General features: G+C 38.2%; 8 protein-coding genes across 8 annotated transcripts, besides 1 other annotated feature; 6 read left to right on the top strand and 2 right to left on the bottom strand.

Moving 5' to 3' along the window:
- Positions 1–277: 277 nt before the first annotated feature.
- PRCAT00005411001 (uncharacterized protein) lies at positions 278–2,440 on the top strand (the record flags this gene model as incomplete). The annotated part of the gene is made up of 1 exon (XM_062955483.1): positions 278–2,440. One exon carries the CDS (start codon positions 278–280, stop codon positions 2,438–2,440), a length of 2,163 nt encoding a protein of 720 aa, XP_062812081.1.
- An 865-nt stretch (positions 2,441–3,305) lies between these two features.
- Positions 3,306–4,817, top strand: MEP1 (ammonium permease; the record flags this gene model as incomplete). The annotated part of the gene is made up of 1 exon (XM_062955482.1): positions 3,306–4,817. One exon carries the CDS (start codon positions 3,306–3,308, stop codon positions 4,815–4,817), a length of 1,512 nt encoding a protein of 503 aa, XP_062812080.1.
- Positions 4,818–5,171: 354 nt separating this feature from the next.
- On the top strand, positions 5,172–7,178 carry ILV2 (acetolactate synthase catalytic subunit; the record flags this gene model as incomplete). The annotated part of the gene is made up of 1 exon (XM_062955481.1): positions 5,172–7,178. The coding sequence occupies one exon, from the start codon at positions 5,172–5,174 to the stop codon at positions 7,176–7,178; it is 2,007 nt and encodes a 668-aa protein (XP_062812079.1).
- A 246-nt stretch (positions 7,179–7,424) lies between these two features.
- Positions 7,425–7,469: a sequence feature (Short protein (PRCAT00005408001, CUM67705.1) was converted to a misc_feature.).
- Positions 7,470–8,129: 660 nt separating this feature from the next.
- On the bottom strand, positions 8,130–8,681 carry PRCAT00005407001 (uncharacterized protein; the record flags this gene model as incomplete). The annotated part of the gene is made up of 1 exon (XM_062955480.1): positions 8,130–8,681. The coding sequence occupies one exon, from the start codon at positions 8,679–8,681 to the stop codon at positions 8,130–8,132; it is 552 nt and encodes a 183-aa protein (XP_062812078.1).
- A 152-nt stretch (positions 8,682–8,833) lies between these two features.
- On the bottom strand, positions 8,834–9,997 carry PRCAT00005406001 (uncharacterized protein; the record flags this gene model as incomplete). Its single annotated transcript, XM_062955479.1, has 1 exon — positions 8,834–9,997. The coding sequence occupies one exon, from the start codon at positions 9,995–9,997 to the stop codon at positions 8,834–8,836; it is 1,164 nt and encodes a 387-aa protein (XP_062812077.1).
- A 275-nt stretch (positions 9,998–10,272) lies between these two features.
- TUS1 (Rho family guanine nucleotide exchange factor) lies at positions 10,273–14,406 on the top strand (the record flags this gene model as incomplete). Its single annotated transcript, XM_062955478.1, has 1 exon — positions 10,273–14,406. The coding sequence occupies one exon, from the start codon at positions 10,273–10,275 to the stop codon at positions 14,404–14,406; it is 4,134 nt and encodes a 1,377-aa protein (XP_062812076.1).
- A 165-nt stretch (positions 14,407–14,571) lies between these two features.
- On the top strand, positions 14,572–15,387 carry PRCAT00005404001 (uncharacterized protein; the record flags this gene model as incomplete). The annotated part of the gene is made up of 1 exon (XM_062955476.1): positions 14,572–15,387. One exon carries the CDS (start codon positions 14,572–14,574, stop codon positions 15,385–15,387), a length of 816 nt encoding a protein of 271 aa, XP_062812075.1.
- A 159-nt stretch (positions 15,388–15,546) lies between these two features.
- PRCAT00005403001 (SDR family oxidoreductase) lies at positions 15,547–16,360 on the top strand (the record flags this gene model as incomplete). The annotated part of the gene is made up of 2 exons (XM_062955475.1): positions 15,547–15,583; positions 15,642–16,360. The coding sequence occupies 2 exons, from the start codon at positions 15,547–15,549 to the stop codon at positions 16,358–16,360; spliced, it is 756 nt and encodes a 251-aa protein (XP_062812074.1).
- Positions 16,361–16,489: the final 129 nt, after the last annotated feature.

Raw genomic sequence — 16,489 nt, 5'->3', positions numbered from 1 at the left:
ATTATTGGAATCCTTCCTTAAAAGCTTGTTTTGAAGTCTGTTTGAAACTTTGAAAAGGAACTTATAATAGCTCAAAATGGTAATAATTTTAATATGTATGGGATATCTTATTCTTTCGCAGTCAGAATGAAACATTCTCGACATTCATGTCACAGGCATTATTTATATCGAGGGCCATCTGCTTATTCTTTGTAAACTGTCCTATTACAAGACAGTCACTCTTTTGAAATAAATCCTCAACTTTCGCTTTCCTTCAGTTTTAATAATTTAAAATAAGATGGCTTTAAAAGCATACTTGCTTAATTTTATCTATATTTCGGCGACTTTGGCTGCAAATATTCATAATGTGTTTCAATCATTGAGTATTTCTAACCCGTCGACCCTAAATAGACCACAAGATATTAGAACGGCTACATTATCATGGAAGTTAGAGACAGGTTATGCTTTTCCAAATGATGTGTTTTCTTTCAGTTTGCCGTATGTTTTCAGGACGAAATATGGTGGTGGTGATTTACCATTAGTGGCAAACGGGAAAACTTTCGCAACTTGTACAGCAAAAGATGGATCCTACATGGATACAACAACCTTTTTGAACTGTACTGTTGGATCAGTAATTAATAATTATGAGAATATAATTGCAAGTGGTAAACTATCTTTTGATTTCGTTTTTAATGCAGGGGGGTCATCTTCTAGCTCTGATTTAGAGTCAGCAAAACATTGGCACTCTGGAACCAATAATGTTGAATGGGGAAACTTATCAACTACGGTCAGTTTTGATGGCGGGCCTTTTTTCAAACCGAACGATAATGACAACAATAAATTGGTTTTTTATTCTAGATCAACTCCACAAAACTTTGAGCAGATATACGCATTATCGGGTACTTGTCGTAGTGGTATTAGCTCAGGAACAATTGGAATCTCTACGAATGATACTTTCGACTGTTCAAAATTTAAAGTGATGTCTACTAATAGTTTGAATGATTTTTATTTGCCCAAATCTGACGAAGAAGTATCATCTGCTGTAATTTCTTGCTCTAGTGATAACACCAAGCTTATAGCCAAGTTCAAGGATATCGAAGAAGGCGAAAGGGTTTTTGTGGAGGGGTTTCAGGAATATGAAAAGTCGACATACAGTGTAAAGCATGAATACTATTACTCAATTAATTGTGCAGACGGCTCTGAAATCACCGATGCTATTGGAAGGGTGATTAAACTAGTCGATGGGACATACTCTTCTTCAGGAAGTGTAACAGAGAAAGCGATGAGTTCTTCTGTTATTCAACCACTGTCTCTGTCTTTACTTGAAACATCTGTATCAGGCGGTTCTTCCAAGAACACAGATATGTCAACTGTTACAGTACCAGGAACTACAGTGGTCACAGTACCTTGTCCTCAATGTCTGGAATCATCATCGACCATAACGATTATAACATCTTCTGCCGCAATTATTTCTTCGACAGCAGCCGAATCCTCGCTTGCTACCACTTACTCTTCAGAACCTTATGAAGTTCCCTCCACTTTCACTGAATCTACGGAAAAGGCGAAGACCTCCAGAGAGTCATCAGCAACTTCCATCGAGAAATCATCCACCTTATTAAGCACTTCTGTGACAGAGAGCGCAACTCAGGATTCATCTTCATTTGCTAGTAGCTACAGTGAGGTCAACACATCCCTGAAATCATCCTCGATTGAAAGCAGCACAGTATCTTCGGTTGAATCAACATCTTCAACAGCTAGTACTGAAAAAGAAGAAACAACAAGTACCTCGCTAACACCGTCTACAGAGTCTACCTCAGTGGTGCACGAAACTCAAACGCAAACGTCTTTAACAACAATTTCTTGTAGTAGTACTGCGAATGACTTTAGTATTTCGCAGTCAACACCATTACCTACAGAAACAACTACAAAGATTTCATCCTCACTTATGGGAACATCAAGTATGCCGTCTTCAGTGATACTACCAGAAGTGCTGAGTCTGGTTACGGAACTTTCAAATATTTCTAGCGACAGACAACCAGAGAGTTCACTGGAAACTCATTACACAGAACAATTGAGTACTGATATATCAGAATCCGGTACAGAAACTTTCTCGATCGCTTCTCCATCTTCGTCTCTAGCAGAAACAAGCGAAAACCCAACTATCTCCATTACGACGTCTGCTTGTTTGAGCTGCAATACTATTATTTCTCCAAGCGAACCCTTGGTAGGCACCACCGGATATGTGAACGTCACAACAACTTCTACAGTCTACTTCAACAGCGAGCTGATCAATCCGTCGTCGCATTCATCTGATTTTGCAGCTACTCTGTCCTACTTTGACACCAGTTCTGCGCCATCTCTCCCATCGGGTCTCGTATCTTACCAAGGAAATGCCGCTCGAGTATCCTCTAGCTTTGTCTCTTCTCTTCTATTAGTAACTTCTCTTCTCTTTCATATATAACTTCAGCAAATAATGCTCTCACAATAAACTTTATTATATGAAACGCCGTCGCCGTAAACGGTAAACACCGGCCGTCACCGGCCGTCACGGCCAAATTCGGAAAAAGTTGCAAATTTTCACATACTGCACATACTTAGTTTTAGTTTGGAGCCAATCATCGCACTAATCTTTATCAAGTCATCCTCTTGAGCTATTGGCCAGAACAGTTTAATCTTAAAAGGGCTGTATATAGACACAATTTATGGCCCAAGAATTTCTGAATTTTACACCAATTGATTTGTGATGGCCAAGTAACAATGCTCCCCAATGATCTGCACCTACCAAGAAATAGTAGCGTCTACCGATTAATAGTATCTCTGTAGCGATCGAACTCATACGACCACAAGCCTAAACGTAGACTCTAATAGCTCGAATAATTATAGCAAGCAAGATGAGACCCTAGGATCATAAATGAGGTATCAAAATCCCGGAAGCGCATCAGGGACCTTGATGTTCATGCAGGTCAACTGCCAGAGTGCTTTTTCTTAGTTATATCGCCAGCCAGTGTCAGGCGTTAGCATCCCTTATAATTCGGTTAGTCACTGCAAAAAATTAAGACCGGATATAGATGAGGTAGTGTTTATATATATTCAAATTCACATAAGAAATTTCCGCAATCATTGCCTAAGAGTTTAATCGTTTAGGGTATTATTATATAGCAGGCCATTGACCTGTTGAACAGACTATCTGAAAAATTTTGTCAGATAAGATAGAGCATATTTCTACAGAAAATTTTTTTTTTGAAATTCTTCAGTTTTCACAGCAGTTCTTTTTTTTTTTTTTGGCTTCAGTTTAGACTACTTACCCAGATATGGGGAATGAAATTATGGGGTCAGTGGACACTTCAGTGAATGGTATAATAAGCAGGAGAAAACTATTCACACAAAATGAGAAGTATGATGAAAGCCATGTGCTTATGTTTACAGTGGCTTCCTCAATAATATGGATTATGGTACCGGGTTTGGCATTTTTATACTCAGGTTTATCAAGAAGAAAAAGTGCGTTGTCTATGATATGGATCGTTATAATGGCTTCATTTGTGGGCACGTTTCAGTGGTATTTTTGGGGATATTCTTTGGCATTTTCTGATAAATCCGGGAACAACTTTATTGGAGATTTACATAATTTTGGATTTCAAAATTTATTAGGAAGTTTAGATTCAGATACAGAGTACCCTCAAATAGCATTTGCTCTTTTCCAGATGCAATTCATGCTAGTAACTTTGGCCATTTTCGCAGGTGGCTGTATTGGAGAAAGAGGGAGGTTCCTACCAGCTTCTATACTATTATTCTGTTGGTCAACAATTGTATACTGCCCAGTTGTGTATTGGATTTGGGGTGGTGGTTGGGCCTCTACATGGAGAGGAGGAGCATTAGATTATGCTGGAGGTGGTCCAGTGGAGATTTTGTCCGGAGTGTCAGCATTCGTATACAGCGCTTTCTTAGGAAGAAGGAACGAGACCCTTATGATTAATTATAGACCACATAATATTTCGACCATATTTCTAGGTACTGCTCTCTTATATTGTGGTTGGCTATTCTTTAATGGGTTCTCTTGTGCGAATCCCTCTATGAAAGTTGCTTATTCCATGATGAACACTCATCTTTGTGGTGCATTTGGAGCTGCTACTTGGTGTCTTCTCGATTTTAGGCTCGAGAAGAAGTGGTCAATGGTAGCTGTTTGTTCCGGATGTATATCTGGACTCGTTGCTGCAACACCATCATCTGGAGTAATTCCTTTATGGGCTTCAATTATACTTGGAATCACTGCTGGTGTGGTCTGTAATTTTTCCACTAAAATCAAATACCTATGCAGAGTTGACGATTCTTTGGATATCTTAGCAGAGCACGGCATCGCTGGTATAGTTGGTTTGATTTTCAATGCATTATTTGGAAGCAAGACTGTTATAGGTTATGATGGCGTCACAGACCACCAAGGCGGCTGGCTTGACCACAATTACAAACAGTTGTATATTCAGATCGTCTACATCCTCGCTACAGCAGCATATTCTGGTGGCGTTACTGCATTATTATGCCTTGTGATTAACTTCATTCCAGGGCTACAGTTGAGAGTTGATTATAATGCAGAGGAAATGGGAATAGATGAAGATCAAATTGGTGAATTTGCGTATGACTATGTCGAGGTGAGAAGAGATTTCTTAGACTGGGGTAACCCAGCCTCCCCACAGACTCATTACGAGAATATAGATACACCAGAATCAGTCACAGAGGCGGAGGAGCCACATCAGGAACCAGAAAGTTCAAATTCATCTACAAATGCATCTACCCACACAGCTGAAAAGGGTTCTGATCAATCACACGAAAAGAAAGTCAATTGAAAGACTTTCGATTATAGCAGCATTTTTCACGAAACTAAAATTTTTAAGTACGAAATTTGTAGCAAGTACTCTTCTGGACATAGTGCCTTTTACTTGTTGTATTTAGTCATTACAATCTTTGAAGTATCTCTGGTATAGACTACATGTGATGATAAAACGATACTATACGCAACCATGGTACTGCATGAAATCTTTTCTTTTTCAGCAATTTTTTTTCCTCCGTTCGAGCGGTATGACCTCTTCAATCATCTGTTTGACTCACTGAAAAATTTTGTACTTAGCTTTTACTCCACGAAATATATAAAGAAGAAGTTATTACACCAATAAATATTCTTATATTAAATAGCTTCAAGGATGATTTCTCGCAGTGTAAGGATAAGGACCTTAAGAAGGTCCGTGGCCATCTTTGCGAAGAGTCATACTAGATCAATAGCGAAGTCTACTCTGCAAAGAGCTACCATGATAGCTGATGCTAGGCCAACGCCAGCGCCCTCTTTCAATAGGCTGGAAGGACCTATAGCTAAAGAAGAGCGCCAGAATGATATTACGATGGACGACTCTTTCATAGGGTTAACAGGAGGAGAAATATTTCACGAGATGATGTTGAGACATAAGGTTGACACAGTGTTTGGGTACGCAGGTGGTGCAATCTTACCTGTGTTTGATGCTATCTACAATTCTGAAAAATTCAAATTCGTCTTACCGAGACACGAACAGGGTGCTGGTCATATGGCTGAAGGATACGCTAAGGCAACTGGGAAGCCTGGTATTGTTTTGGTAACTTCTGGTCCTGGTGCTACTAATGTAATAACTCCATTGGCAGATGCGCTTATGGACGGTGTTCCTATCATTGTATTCACTGGACAGGTGCCTACGACTGCTATTGGAACAGATGCCTTCCAAGAGGCTGATGTCATAGGTATTTCAAGATCGTGTACTAAGTGGAACGTTATGGTAAAAAACGTTGCAGAGCTTCCTAAACGCATAAATGAAGCTTTTGAAATCGCTACTACTGGTAGGCCGGGTCCTGTTTTAGTTGATTTGCCAAAAGATGTCACTGCAGCAATTTTGAGAGAATCTATTCCAATTAATACTACCCTACCATCAAACGCTTTGAGCATTATTACTAGAAGAGCAGCAACAGAGTTTACATTAGAGGCTATTAAGAGATCGGCTGCCCTTTTAAATCAGGCAAAGCGTCCGATCATCTATGCTGGTGCAGGTATCTTGAATAATGAGGAGGGACCTGCTTTATTAAAAGAATTAGCAGATAAAGCACAGATACCTGTTACCACCACCATCCAGGGTTTGGGTGGATTCGATCAAAGAGACCCGAAGTCATTGGACATGTTAGGTATGCACGGAAATGCCGCCGCTAATACTGCTATGCAGCACGCTGACTTGATCATTGCTCTTGGAGCAAGATTTGATGATAGAGTCACATTAAATGTCAGGAAATTTGCACCGAAGGCGAAACAAGCAGCTTTAGAAGGCAAGGGGGGTATTATTCACTTTGAAATATCTCCTAAGAATATCAACAAGGTTGTCGAAGCAACAGAGGCCATCGAAGGTGACGTGGCCACTAACTTGAGTAAATTCATCCCGTTAGTTGAAAAAGTTGAAAGTAGACCAAACTGGATGAATCAAGTTCAAGAATGGAAAGAAAAGTATCCTTACAACTATCTGTTGGAGACCCCGGGCTCTTTAGTAAAGCCTCAAACATTAATCAAAGAAATAGCAAAACAATCAGCTACCTATAACAAAGATGTCATTGTTACCACTGGTGTTGGACAACATCAAATGTGGGCTGCCCAACACTTTACCTGGACTCAACCCAGAACCATGATTACTTCAGGGGGTTTGGGTACAATGGGTTTCGGATTACCTGCTGCTATTGGTGCACAAATCGGTAAACCAGATGCTATTGTTATTGACATTGATGGCGATGCATCCTTTAACATGACGTTAACAGAGTTATCGTCTGCGGTTCAAGCTAATGCTCCCATTAAGGTTTGCGTCTTGAATAATGAAGAGCAAGGGATGGTGACACAATGGCAATCATTGTTTTACGAACATAGGTACGCTCATACCCATCAATCCAATCCTAACTTTATGAAACTTGCTGATGCGATGGGTGTTAAGGGAATTAAGATATCTACTCAAGAGGAATTAGTTCCAAAAGTGAAGGAGTTTTTGGATTATTCCGGACCTGTTTTATTAGAAGTTATCGTTGAAAAGAAAGTTCCCGTTTTGCCCATGGTGCCGGCAGGATGTGGTTTAGATGAATTTATCGTCTATGATGCTGAGGTGGAGAGACAAGAAAATGAATTAAGGAAAGAAAGGACCGGTGGAAAACATTGAGATATGTTTTTCCTTCTACTTAATAATAATTCTCTGCATCTTCATATTTGGATGATTGGTTTACGAATTGTTCAAAAGTAATAAAAGTTTTCCAATATTTATAAGATCTCACATGTAGCGACAAGAAATGTAGCTTAATGTTATCTGCGATGGGCAATAAGCTGCCCTAGAAACTAGCAATTTTTATAAAAAAAAAAAGTAGCCCGACGCGGGGGTCGAACCCGCAACCTTTTGATCGCTTCTCTTTTAAGAGTCAAACGCTCTACCGATTGAGCTAGCCAGGCTGCTCATCTGTTTTCATAATTATCTGTCTCATAGGTATACACACAAGAGCACTACTTACAGTTTTGAAAAGCCATATGTAGAAGGAGAGGCTCGCTCAAGGTAAACTAATTTATTGTATTAGGAAATCTAGACAGTTGAAAGCTATACATAAGCTTTAGGATAGTTAATCAATCTCACTCAAGTACGATAGTAATACCTTTAAACGACTATTAAGACTTCCTAGAACCTCACCTCTCGCCAAATTTTGTAGAAAGTTATACGGGTCTATCAATACTATCTATTCTAAGCTGACACCATCCTACAAGCGATCATTCCAAAGCTCAAAATGAGCTGAATCTCTTTCTAGATGACTAATTGTTTTGCAATTAACATTTGGCACAATTATTGGCTCACTGACTGGCGCTCACTTTTTCTCATGCTTTGCCTTCTTGCAGTAGAACAGATATAAAACTAGAACCCCTTTCAGCTGCTATGTGATCTGATTTGAAATCTTTTCACTCTGATATGCATCATTAAGATATAAAATATATCAACAGAGGTATGATGCATACAAGCATTTTAGCTTGCCATAAATTTAAGTCTTGTTTGTATTTTCACATTATGACTACAGTAGGGAAAGCCTCTATCGATGCACAGCACTACTTTCAAGGGTTAATTCTTAAAACCTCATTTATTGATTATGGAATCCAATGTTGTCGGATCAAACATATTACCACCGGATTGTAATGCTTTTGCTAATAATATTAAAGATTTATCAGTAAAATCTGGTCTCTTTCTTAGTTCGTCTAAGTCATTTTCGAAGCTTGAGGCCATTAATTTCAAATACTGGTTATTTAATTCCTCTCTATCGTTGTTTATACCATCACTAACAGTATTCTCGTCTATTGCTTCTTTTATAGATCTTCTGTTAGATAATGCTGTGTTTGTAAATTTAATGCTAGAGACCATGGCTAAAGTGTCTTCACTCAAAGGCTCTGGAACCAATGATTTATTTTCAGGTTTTGCGTCTAAATCTATGTCTTGTATGTCGTCTTTACTAATTTCTACTTGCTGATGTGTTTCGTTATGTGATTCATTATGTGAGTCACTCTCTGACGAGGAAGACTGCGACGAAGAATCTGAATCTGACGAGAAATCTTCTGTTCTTCTTCTCTTTCTTCTCCGCCGATTATTTCGAGAGCGGTCCGATTTATCCTTTCTCTGTGGCGAATTGTCCATTTTACCTGCTGGTAGCTCCTAGTTTTTTTTATCTTTCTTTCATTTACTTGAAAAATAAGACCTTTGAAAATATTTACTGTCATCTACGTACTGTACATAATATATTAATTATAGGAACCATATAATAAAACTCAAGAGAAAGGCGAGATTAATCAGCTTTTTGATTTCTTCGAGCCAGAATCAGTAGAGTCTCCTTTTCCAGCATTTTTCCTTTTCCTGGTCAATGATGTCAAGTTTGTCACGGGTCCTGAAGATTTTTTCTTAACAACACTACTTAAATCGTTTACCACATTACGAGCTGGTTTACCGTCTCCACTGGAAGACTCAGAAGTTGCCTCACCTAGGATACCTTTGATTATGTCGAGCTGCTCCTCTTTGAACTCTTCGGTAGGATCTTTTTTTAATTCCAAATACCTAATCTCTAAATCTTGAAGTAATTCTTCATTTTCTTTCCTCTTCAGTTCATCTTTTTCATCTTTATTTCTTTCCTTGACAGAATCGATCGCAAGCTTCATATGATCTGCTGCCTTCTGTCTCAGTTTACTATCTTCAACACAAAACTCCAATGCTAACGAGAGCTTGTAGTGAGATTCTGAAATTAAAGCTGACCATTTAGGGTCATATAGCTTCAATCTCAAATTGAGAGAATTTTCTAAGTCTATAGCCGATTGTGGAAAGTTTTCTGCCTCCAAAGACACTTCTCCTAATATGTCGTAAGTCTCTGAGAGTTTTTTAGTCAATTTTATAAAGTCATTATTCGTATCTTCTCTGTCGCTTGTTAAGTAAGGGACTGCAAGACTTTCTGAATCATGCAGAATTTCCTTTAGTTGTTTCTCAAATAACGATCTAGCTAAATCTAGGATTTCCCATGCTACTTCAAAGTCACTCTGTTCTTCATGATCTCCCTCATCGTTTTCATCATCATGATCACCACCTAAAACGACTCTTTCATCATCCATCCTCGAGTCATCTTCTTTCACACCTATTTCAGGTAAGTCATCTTCAGCTTCAGCCAATGGTCCATCTTCATGAAATTGAAAATTCCCATCGTCGTTATCGATCTCCTTATCTTCCACAGTTTCTTTCTCTTGATTTTGATTTCCACTGGCTTGACCAAAGACTTCAGAATTTGACACAGCACTTTGGAAAAGTGATTTGCCATACAACAATAGCAAATCAGCGTCATCTTTCCCGTTCTCTTCTTGATACTTCTCACAAGCCTCAGCATATTTTTCAGATGCTAGTTCATACTCTTTCGATGAATATAGCCTAGCACCGTCACTGAGTGCTTTATTTATAGCTTTTGAATAAGACATATTCACCTTGGCTCTGAGAAGGTCAATTTCACAATAAGTCGGTGTGCCATTAGAAGAGGCTTTGACGCGTTGATTGTCAATAAGCTTAGTGACATATACATCACATGACTATTTACTTCTATACAAACAATAGAACTGTCAATTTGCTTTCTTTCAACAAGTAAAAGACTAGCAGGAGAAAGTGAAGGACTTATTTGCTTTGGGGACATACCATAGCGACTCTATTATTCGTTAAAAACTATCACTTACTTTCAATGAATTGAAAAGTATTTCAAATGTCTAAGGATCAACATTATCAAACGGTTATAACACCAACGAAGAAAACATTAAGGAGAAAGCCTCCTCCAAGTGCTGGTACCTTAAACTCCACGATTGTTGATGATTCACTGCCACGATTAAACTCATCACCATCAATTCCTCCGCGTCCAAATAAAGGAAAGTTTCAAAATCAAGGTTTATCAGTGCATACTAATATAGTTCAAAATGAGGACTGGGATTACAGCTATGCTAACACAAGCGCAGATGATCCCTTAATATATTTCGAAAGCCCGAAGCCTATGGGACCTAAAGAACTTCCTGATTATAACTCACCGTTCGTTTCATTTTCTAATGTTGCATCCAAGACGGCAAACACACCACAGAAGGAATTACCATATCCAATAGACCCAGAAATTAGTTACATAGAACGAAGTCCACCTTATCCTGTGGATGAATTTGAAGTCATGGATATGGAATTTAGTGATGAGGAAGACTTTACGATTTCATCAGACATAAACAAAGGTTCTACCTATGGTTCAAATCTGCCTTTATTTAATAGAAGAAGCAGTCAACTCAATACACCGACCAAGAACAAATTTTCATATCTTGGGCAGATACCTATAAGGCAAAGGAAGCTGATGCCAGTTTTGGCGACTCCAGAAGAACTTATTCGTCCTGAAACTTTAACAAGACTGCTGGAGAAGTCAAATTATAGATTAGATCATCGTGGTTTTCGGTCTCAGCCCACCGATCTAGACGTGAGCCCTACATTGACATACAGAAATACCATAAGTGAGCGTGGAAGCAGATCCCCTTCACCAAAGAAAATGTACAAGAGATCGCCATCCTTGATGTATAATACTGACTATTTTGAAGAGAACGTCCAAGCTGAAGATGATGGTGAATTTCTTCAGGACAATCGAAATAACTACACAGGCGAATCAAGGTTATCTGAGAGCCCAAATAGATGGACACTAGTTGAGTCTAGCGATTCTGAGAAAAGTGAAATACATACATATGAGGATGACTATGAAGATACACCTATTACCACTTACTTTGATTATTCTATCCTACCTGAATTACCGTCTGCTAGTGACGAGCCAACAATTCAACAGCCACTATATACAGATTTCAAATCTGATATATTTGACAAGCTGTTGGCCAGCGTTTCAAGGAACAGAAGAGATCACGATCTTCCACCTGTACCACTAGATCTCCCACTGTTACCATTTTCTTCTGCATCATTAACAACTCAGCATTTTACTGCTTGTGAGAAGGTCTGGTCGTTAGGCCATATTTTTAGATGGTGTTTAATGTTGAAGACCTGGTTGAACGAGCTGTATATTACTAAAAGAGAGTTAAAGAAAGCTCTTATTAAATTAATAGTCTTTCATAAGCCAAACATGACTCTTGGGTTGATAGGGCTGAGTGTAGATCAAATCATTCACTCTCTCACCCTAGCAGGTGCCTTCAAATTTGAAGAGAGGGTTTCCAGTGCTGAAACCAAAAACAAAGCATCTGACATCGTCAAAATAAAACAACAAGATAGCAAAGTGATATTTGATAGCTGCTCATATGTCTCTGGGGTTTTAGTAGAGCTTACGGACTGCTACTGCAGGGATCACGATCATATGGTTCCTGCGAATGAAGTGAACATAAGATGCTATTCTTCTCAATGTTACTTAAATCAAATGATAGATCACGAAATTCAAGTCAAGTCTACAAATATTCACGAAATCATACTTGGTGAGGATTGGGCTTCACATTGGAAGTTAACAGCTACTGATTTGAGGAAAATCGACAAAGCCACTTCCAAAAAGCAATCATTAATATTCGACTTATTGCGACACGAACAGACCTTCATTTCTAGGGCTCAATGCTTTGTGGATGTTGTGGGTCCTGAATTTGCAAGAGCAGCCAAGCATTTAGTATCCAAAGAGGCTATCTCAGTAGAGAAATTTGAAGACGATCTTTTACAATCTACAATAAGCTTGCTAAAGATACATAAAGAATATCTCTTCGAGCCCTTGCTTAAAATCCTAGTTTCTGATGGTAAATTTATAAAAGGCGTAGTGGGCATATCAGAAATTTATTTTGAATGGTCAAGGGCTGTCAATTCGTCGTTGTTAAAATACATCAGTATAGTTCCAACCATTGAGAGTCTTCTAAAAAATGATTCCATGAAACGTTGGGTTGACTTAAACGTTCGTAATATGAACAAAGTTAAGGAATTAAAAGTTAATGGAAATTTACTTTTTTTGAGTACATTCAATTCCAGGTACCAATCATTGCCATTACAGTTATCTGATATTAGGAATATGTATGACTCAGAAGACTCTGAATATGTTGAATTGACTAAGGCGCTCGAGGAAATCAAGAAGCTCGGATTTAGAGCTAACGACATGAAGGTACGAGCCGATAATTCTCATGCTTTAAAGGAAATTGAGAAGCAATTGATTTGGAAGAAAGATATTCCTGCTCCAAACATCAATTTGAATTCTGAAAATAGAAGATTCATTTTCAGAGGAAACTTGATGAGAAAGTCAGAATTAAGAATCAACTTATATACCAACCATTTGATATTAATTGATAATTATCTATTCATTACTGAAAAGGTAAAAAGCCAAAAACTAGGATTGCATAGTTATAGAGTGATCGATAAGCCGATACCTATAGAGTTTTTGTTAATTGAAGAGAAGGATGCTGTATCAGACTTAAATCCGATTTCAAAGTCGCTTGCTTCGCTGAATAACCAAGGCAATCAAATGAATGATGATGGAGAAACTGAACCATCATCCTTCCCCTTTAAATTGAGGTATGCTGGCAGAGGAAAGCACTGCACTTTTACCTTTTCAACTAAATCTGAAAAAGAAAGAAAAGCATGGATTAATCATCTATCTGCTGCCAGAACGAGTTTATGCCGAAGACTTCAACGGTCCGAATTATTTGACATACAAGCTTTAGATAATACTTGTTTTGCATATGAATTTGCAAATCGGGTCACTAAGTTACAAGTATGCGCTCCCTATGATCCTATCGAGAAGTTCTCTTCAGATGCAGTTGGTAAATTAAAGCAGTTCGGATATGTTAAAGACTTGTATAATTTCCCAAACGCAAAGAGTCACCTTGTATTTAGTAAGGTTCAATGTGCTACAGTTTTCAACTTTAGAGGGAGCGATTTCTATATGGTTGGTTTAACATCTGGAGTTTATTGTACGGACCTGAGAAAAAGTTGGAAAAAGATTATAAACGGTACAGATATAAGCAAAATTTACGTCGATACGAGTATCAATTTACTACTTGTTTTGGGAAATAAGCACTTGCGCTATTGCTCATTGGATCTGGCTATCAGTGTATATTACGAAAAAACTGAAACGGTTACTTGCATTTCAATCTCTAGTGAGACGGTATCATTTTTTGAATTTGGTCCTCATAAAGGAATTAACATGCTTTTTTGTGCGAGGAAGAAGGGAAATGCATCCAGTGTCACAAATTTTAGAGTATACATCCCAGAGACCGATAACGATGGGGTATTCAATGCATTTCGAACAGTAAAGACCTTTTCAATACAAGCAGATTGTTTTGGAATATCTTTATTTAATTCCACCTTAGCACTTCATACTAACAAAGGATTTGAGATTTTAGAGCTTGACAAGCTACTCCCTCGACCAATTCCTGACATCTCCTCTGCAGATAGGAAAGTCGACAGTTACAATAGAAAAATTAGCCATAACGGGGTGAACAATTATGATATAATAAAAAAGCACATCAGTTCTACAGGCATAAAGGCAATGGGAATGTTTAAATTGAATAATAATACCGAATTCTTGTTAGTCTATAACGATTGTGCCGTTTTTATCAATAAATACGGAAAGGTTTCTAGAAAGTCCATGCTTCGATTCGATTTTAGAGCAAAATCCGTGACGTTTCAAAATAACTTTTTATTTTTGGTGTGTGAAGAGAACATAGAAGTATGGTCCATAAGCGATTTCATACATGGAAGTAATAGACTCGTACAAGTTATTCTCGGAAAAGATATCAGCAAGATTGGTACTGATGATGGCTCTTTAATTTTTAAAATGGCAAATCCTAAAGTTCTAGGGTTGCAGCTTATCCTAAAATTTTGTGATAAGCACCGTAACGTAACATAAATATTACGAATAAACAAAAGAGGACGATTTCTCATGCCACCTTTTAATGTAGCTCGGTTCTAAAATGTTAAACCCGAATTTTGTGGGGATGCGAAGTATAAAATGCATGAGAAGGACCGTGAATATTAAAATATAACTATACATTTTTTGAGAGTATTTGTCGAGATGGTTGATTTTAATGTGCAAGGAAAGACCGCGGTAATTACGGGGGGAACTAGAGGTTTAGGGCTTTACTGTGCCGAAGCTTTAGCTCTTAATGGTGCATCCACGGTGGTGATTACCTCAAGAAAGAAGAACGCTTGCGAGGAAGCTAAGAAATATCTTGAAAAGATTTCAAAAGAAAATGGCAAATCACCCAAAATTATAGCCATTGCAGCAGATATTGCGGATGAAGAGCAAGCTAAAAAGTTTTTCGAAGAGACATCGAAACACATTACTAAGTTGGATATACTCATAGCTAATGCTGGTGCTTCATGGGGTGCACCTTTGGAGCAGCATCCGGTTTCAGCAGTCAAGAAGGTGCTAGACTTGAATGTAGTTGCAGTTTACCACACTATTCAATTGTTTACTCCTTTACTTGAAGCAGCAGGAACCCCAGAAGACCCTTCCAGAATCTTGATTATGTCTTCAGTCGCATCCATTGTAGTAGCTGAGCCTATTGGAACTTACGGATATTTAGCCTCAAAGGCAGGTGTTTCTCACTTAGGTAAAAATTTGGCTCTTCAATTGGGACCTAGAAATATCAACGTCAACTCTTTAGCTCCCGGATTCTTCCCTACTAAAATGTCCAACGGCCTCTTGGAAGTAGCTGGTGATATGATGATAGAGAGTAATCCTAGAAAGAGATTGGGTGTAAAGGAAGATATCGAAAATGCTGTCCTATTCTTGTGCTCCAAGCAATCCTCCTACATCAATGGAATTGTATTACCTATTGACGGAGGTGCACACTTGGGGGGTGCGTTTGTGGGTTCCAAGCTATAAATTTTTAATAAAGTCTCCTTGAACTTTTGAGCTTTCTCATATCAAGTTTCATATTTTTAACGTTCTTCCGTTGACAGCAAGGTTTTTTGAAGTATATATATTTACCTAAAGACATCCTCTGAAAACTGCGAAAATATATATTCTTTTTTTATTAAAATAATGACATTCGTAACTATATTGACAGGAGCTTCTAGAGGTTTGTATAATCGTAATCACTTCTTCTGATAGTCCTTATACTGACATTTATTCTTAAGGTATTGGTGCAGCAATTGCCGAAGGATATTTAAATGAAAGCAAATCCAATTGCTTGATTGCAGTAGCAAGAACAAAGCCTTCATTGAGTAAATTGGTTGATACCTACGGAGGTGACAGAGTCGGGATCGTAGTTGGAGATGTTTGTGATCCACAAACTTCTGCCAGCGCAATTGAATTAGCAGTTAAAAAATTCGGCAAACTCAATGCTATAATTGCCAACGCAGGTGTTTTAGATCCTGTAGAACATATTGAGAATGCTGATTTAGACAAATGGAGGAAGTTATATGATATCAATTTCTTTTCAGTTGTTGGTCTTGTACAGCAAGCGTTGCCTGAGCTCCGTAAGACTAATGGTAGAGTAGTTGCTGTTCTGTCAGGGGCTTCGGAAACAGCATACGATGGCTGGGGAGCTTATGGATCCTCGAAAGCTGCTCTAAATCAATTTATTAACTCGCTAGCTTTTGAAGAACCAAGTGTAAGTGCAATATCAATCGCTCCTGGTGTCGTCGATACTGAAATGCAATCTGACATCAGAAGCAAATTCGGTACTAATATGACGAAGAGTATTGAAAAATTTATGGACCTACATGAAAGCAAAAGATTGCTTGACCCGAGAGTTCCTGGTAATGTTTACTGGAAGCTTGCTTTAAAAGGGTGGGAGAGTAATTTGAATGGCAAGTACTTAAGATTCGACGACGAACTGTTGAAATACTTGTAGGGAATACTTTGTAGTAGACATCCTGCACATTATTGTGCCAAATAAATGAAATTTTACTAGCGACTTTCTATATAGGACTTCTCATCTGCGAATCTTCAACATTCTTTTATTGATATATATCACATTGCA

The sequence above is a fragment of the Priceomyces carsonii genome (assembly GCF_900007245.1).
Source record: "Priceomyces carsonii strain CBS4050 genome assembly, scaffold: Debaryomyces_carsonii_scaffold_6, whole genome shotgun sequence".
Lineage (NCBI taxonomy): Eukaryota > Fungi > Ascomycota > Pichiomycetes > Serinales > Debaryomycetaceae > Priceomyces > Priceomyces carsonii.
Note: the sequence above shows the minus strand (reverse complement) of the source record. Positions and strands in the feature narration are given on the sequence as shown.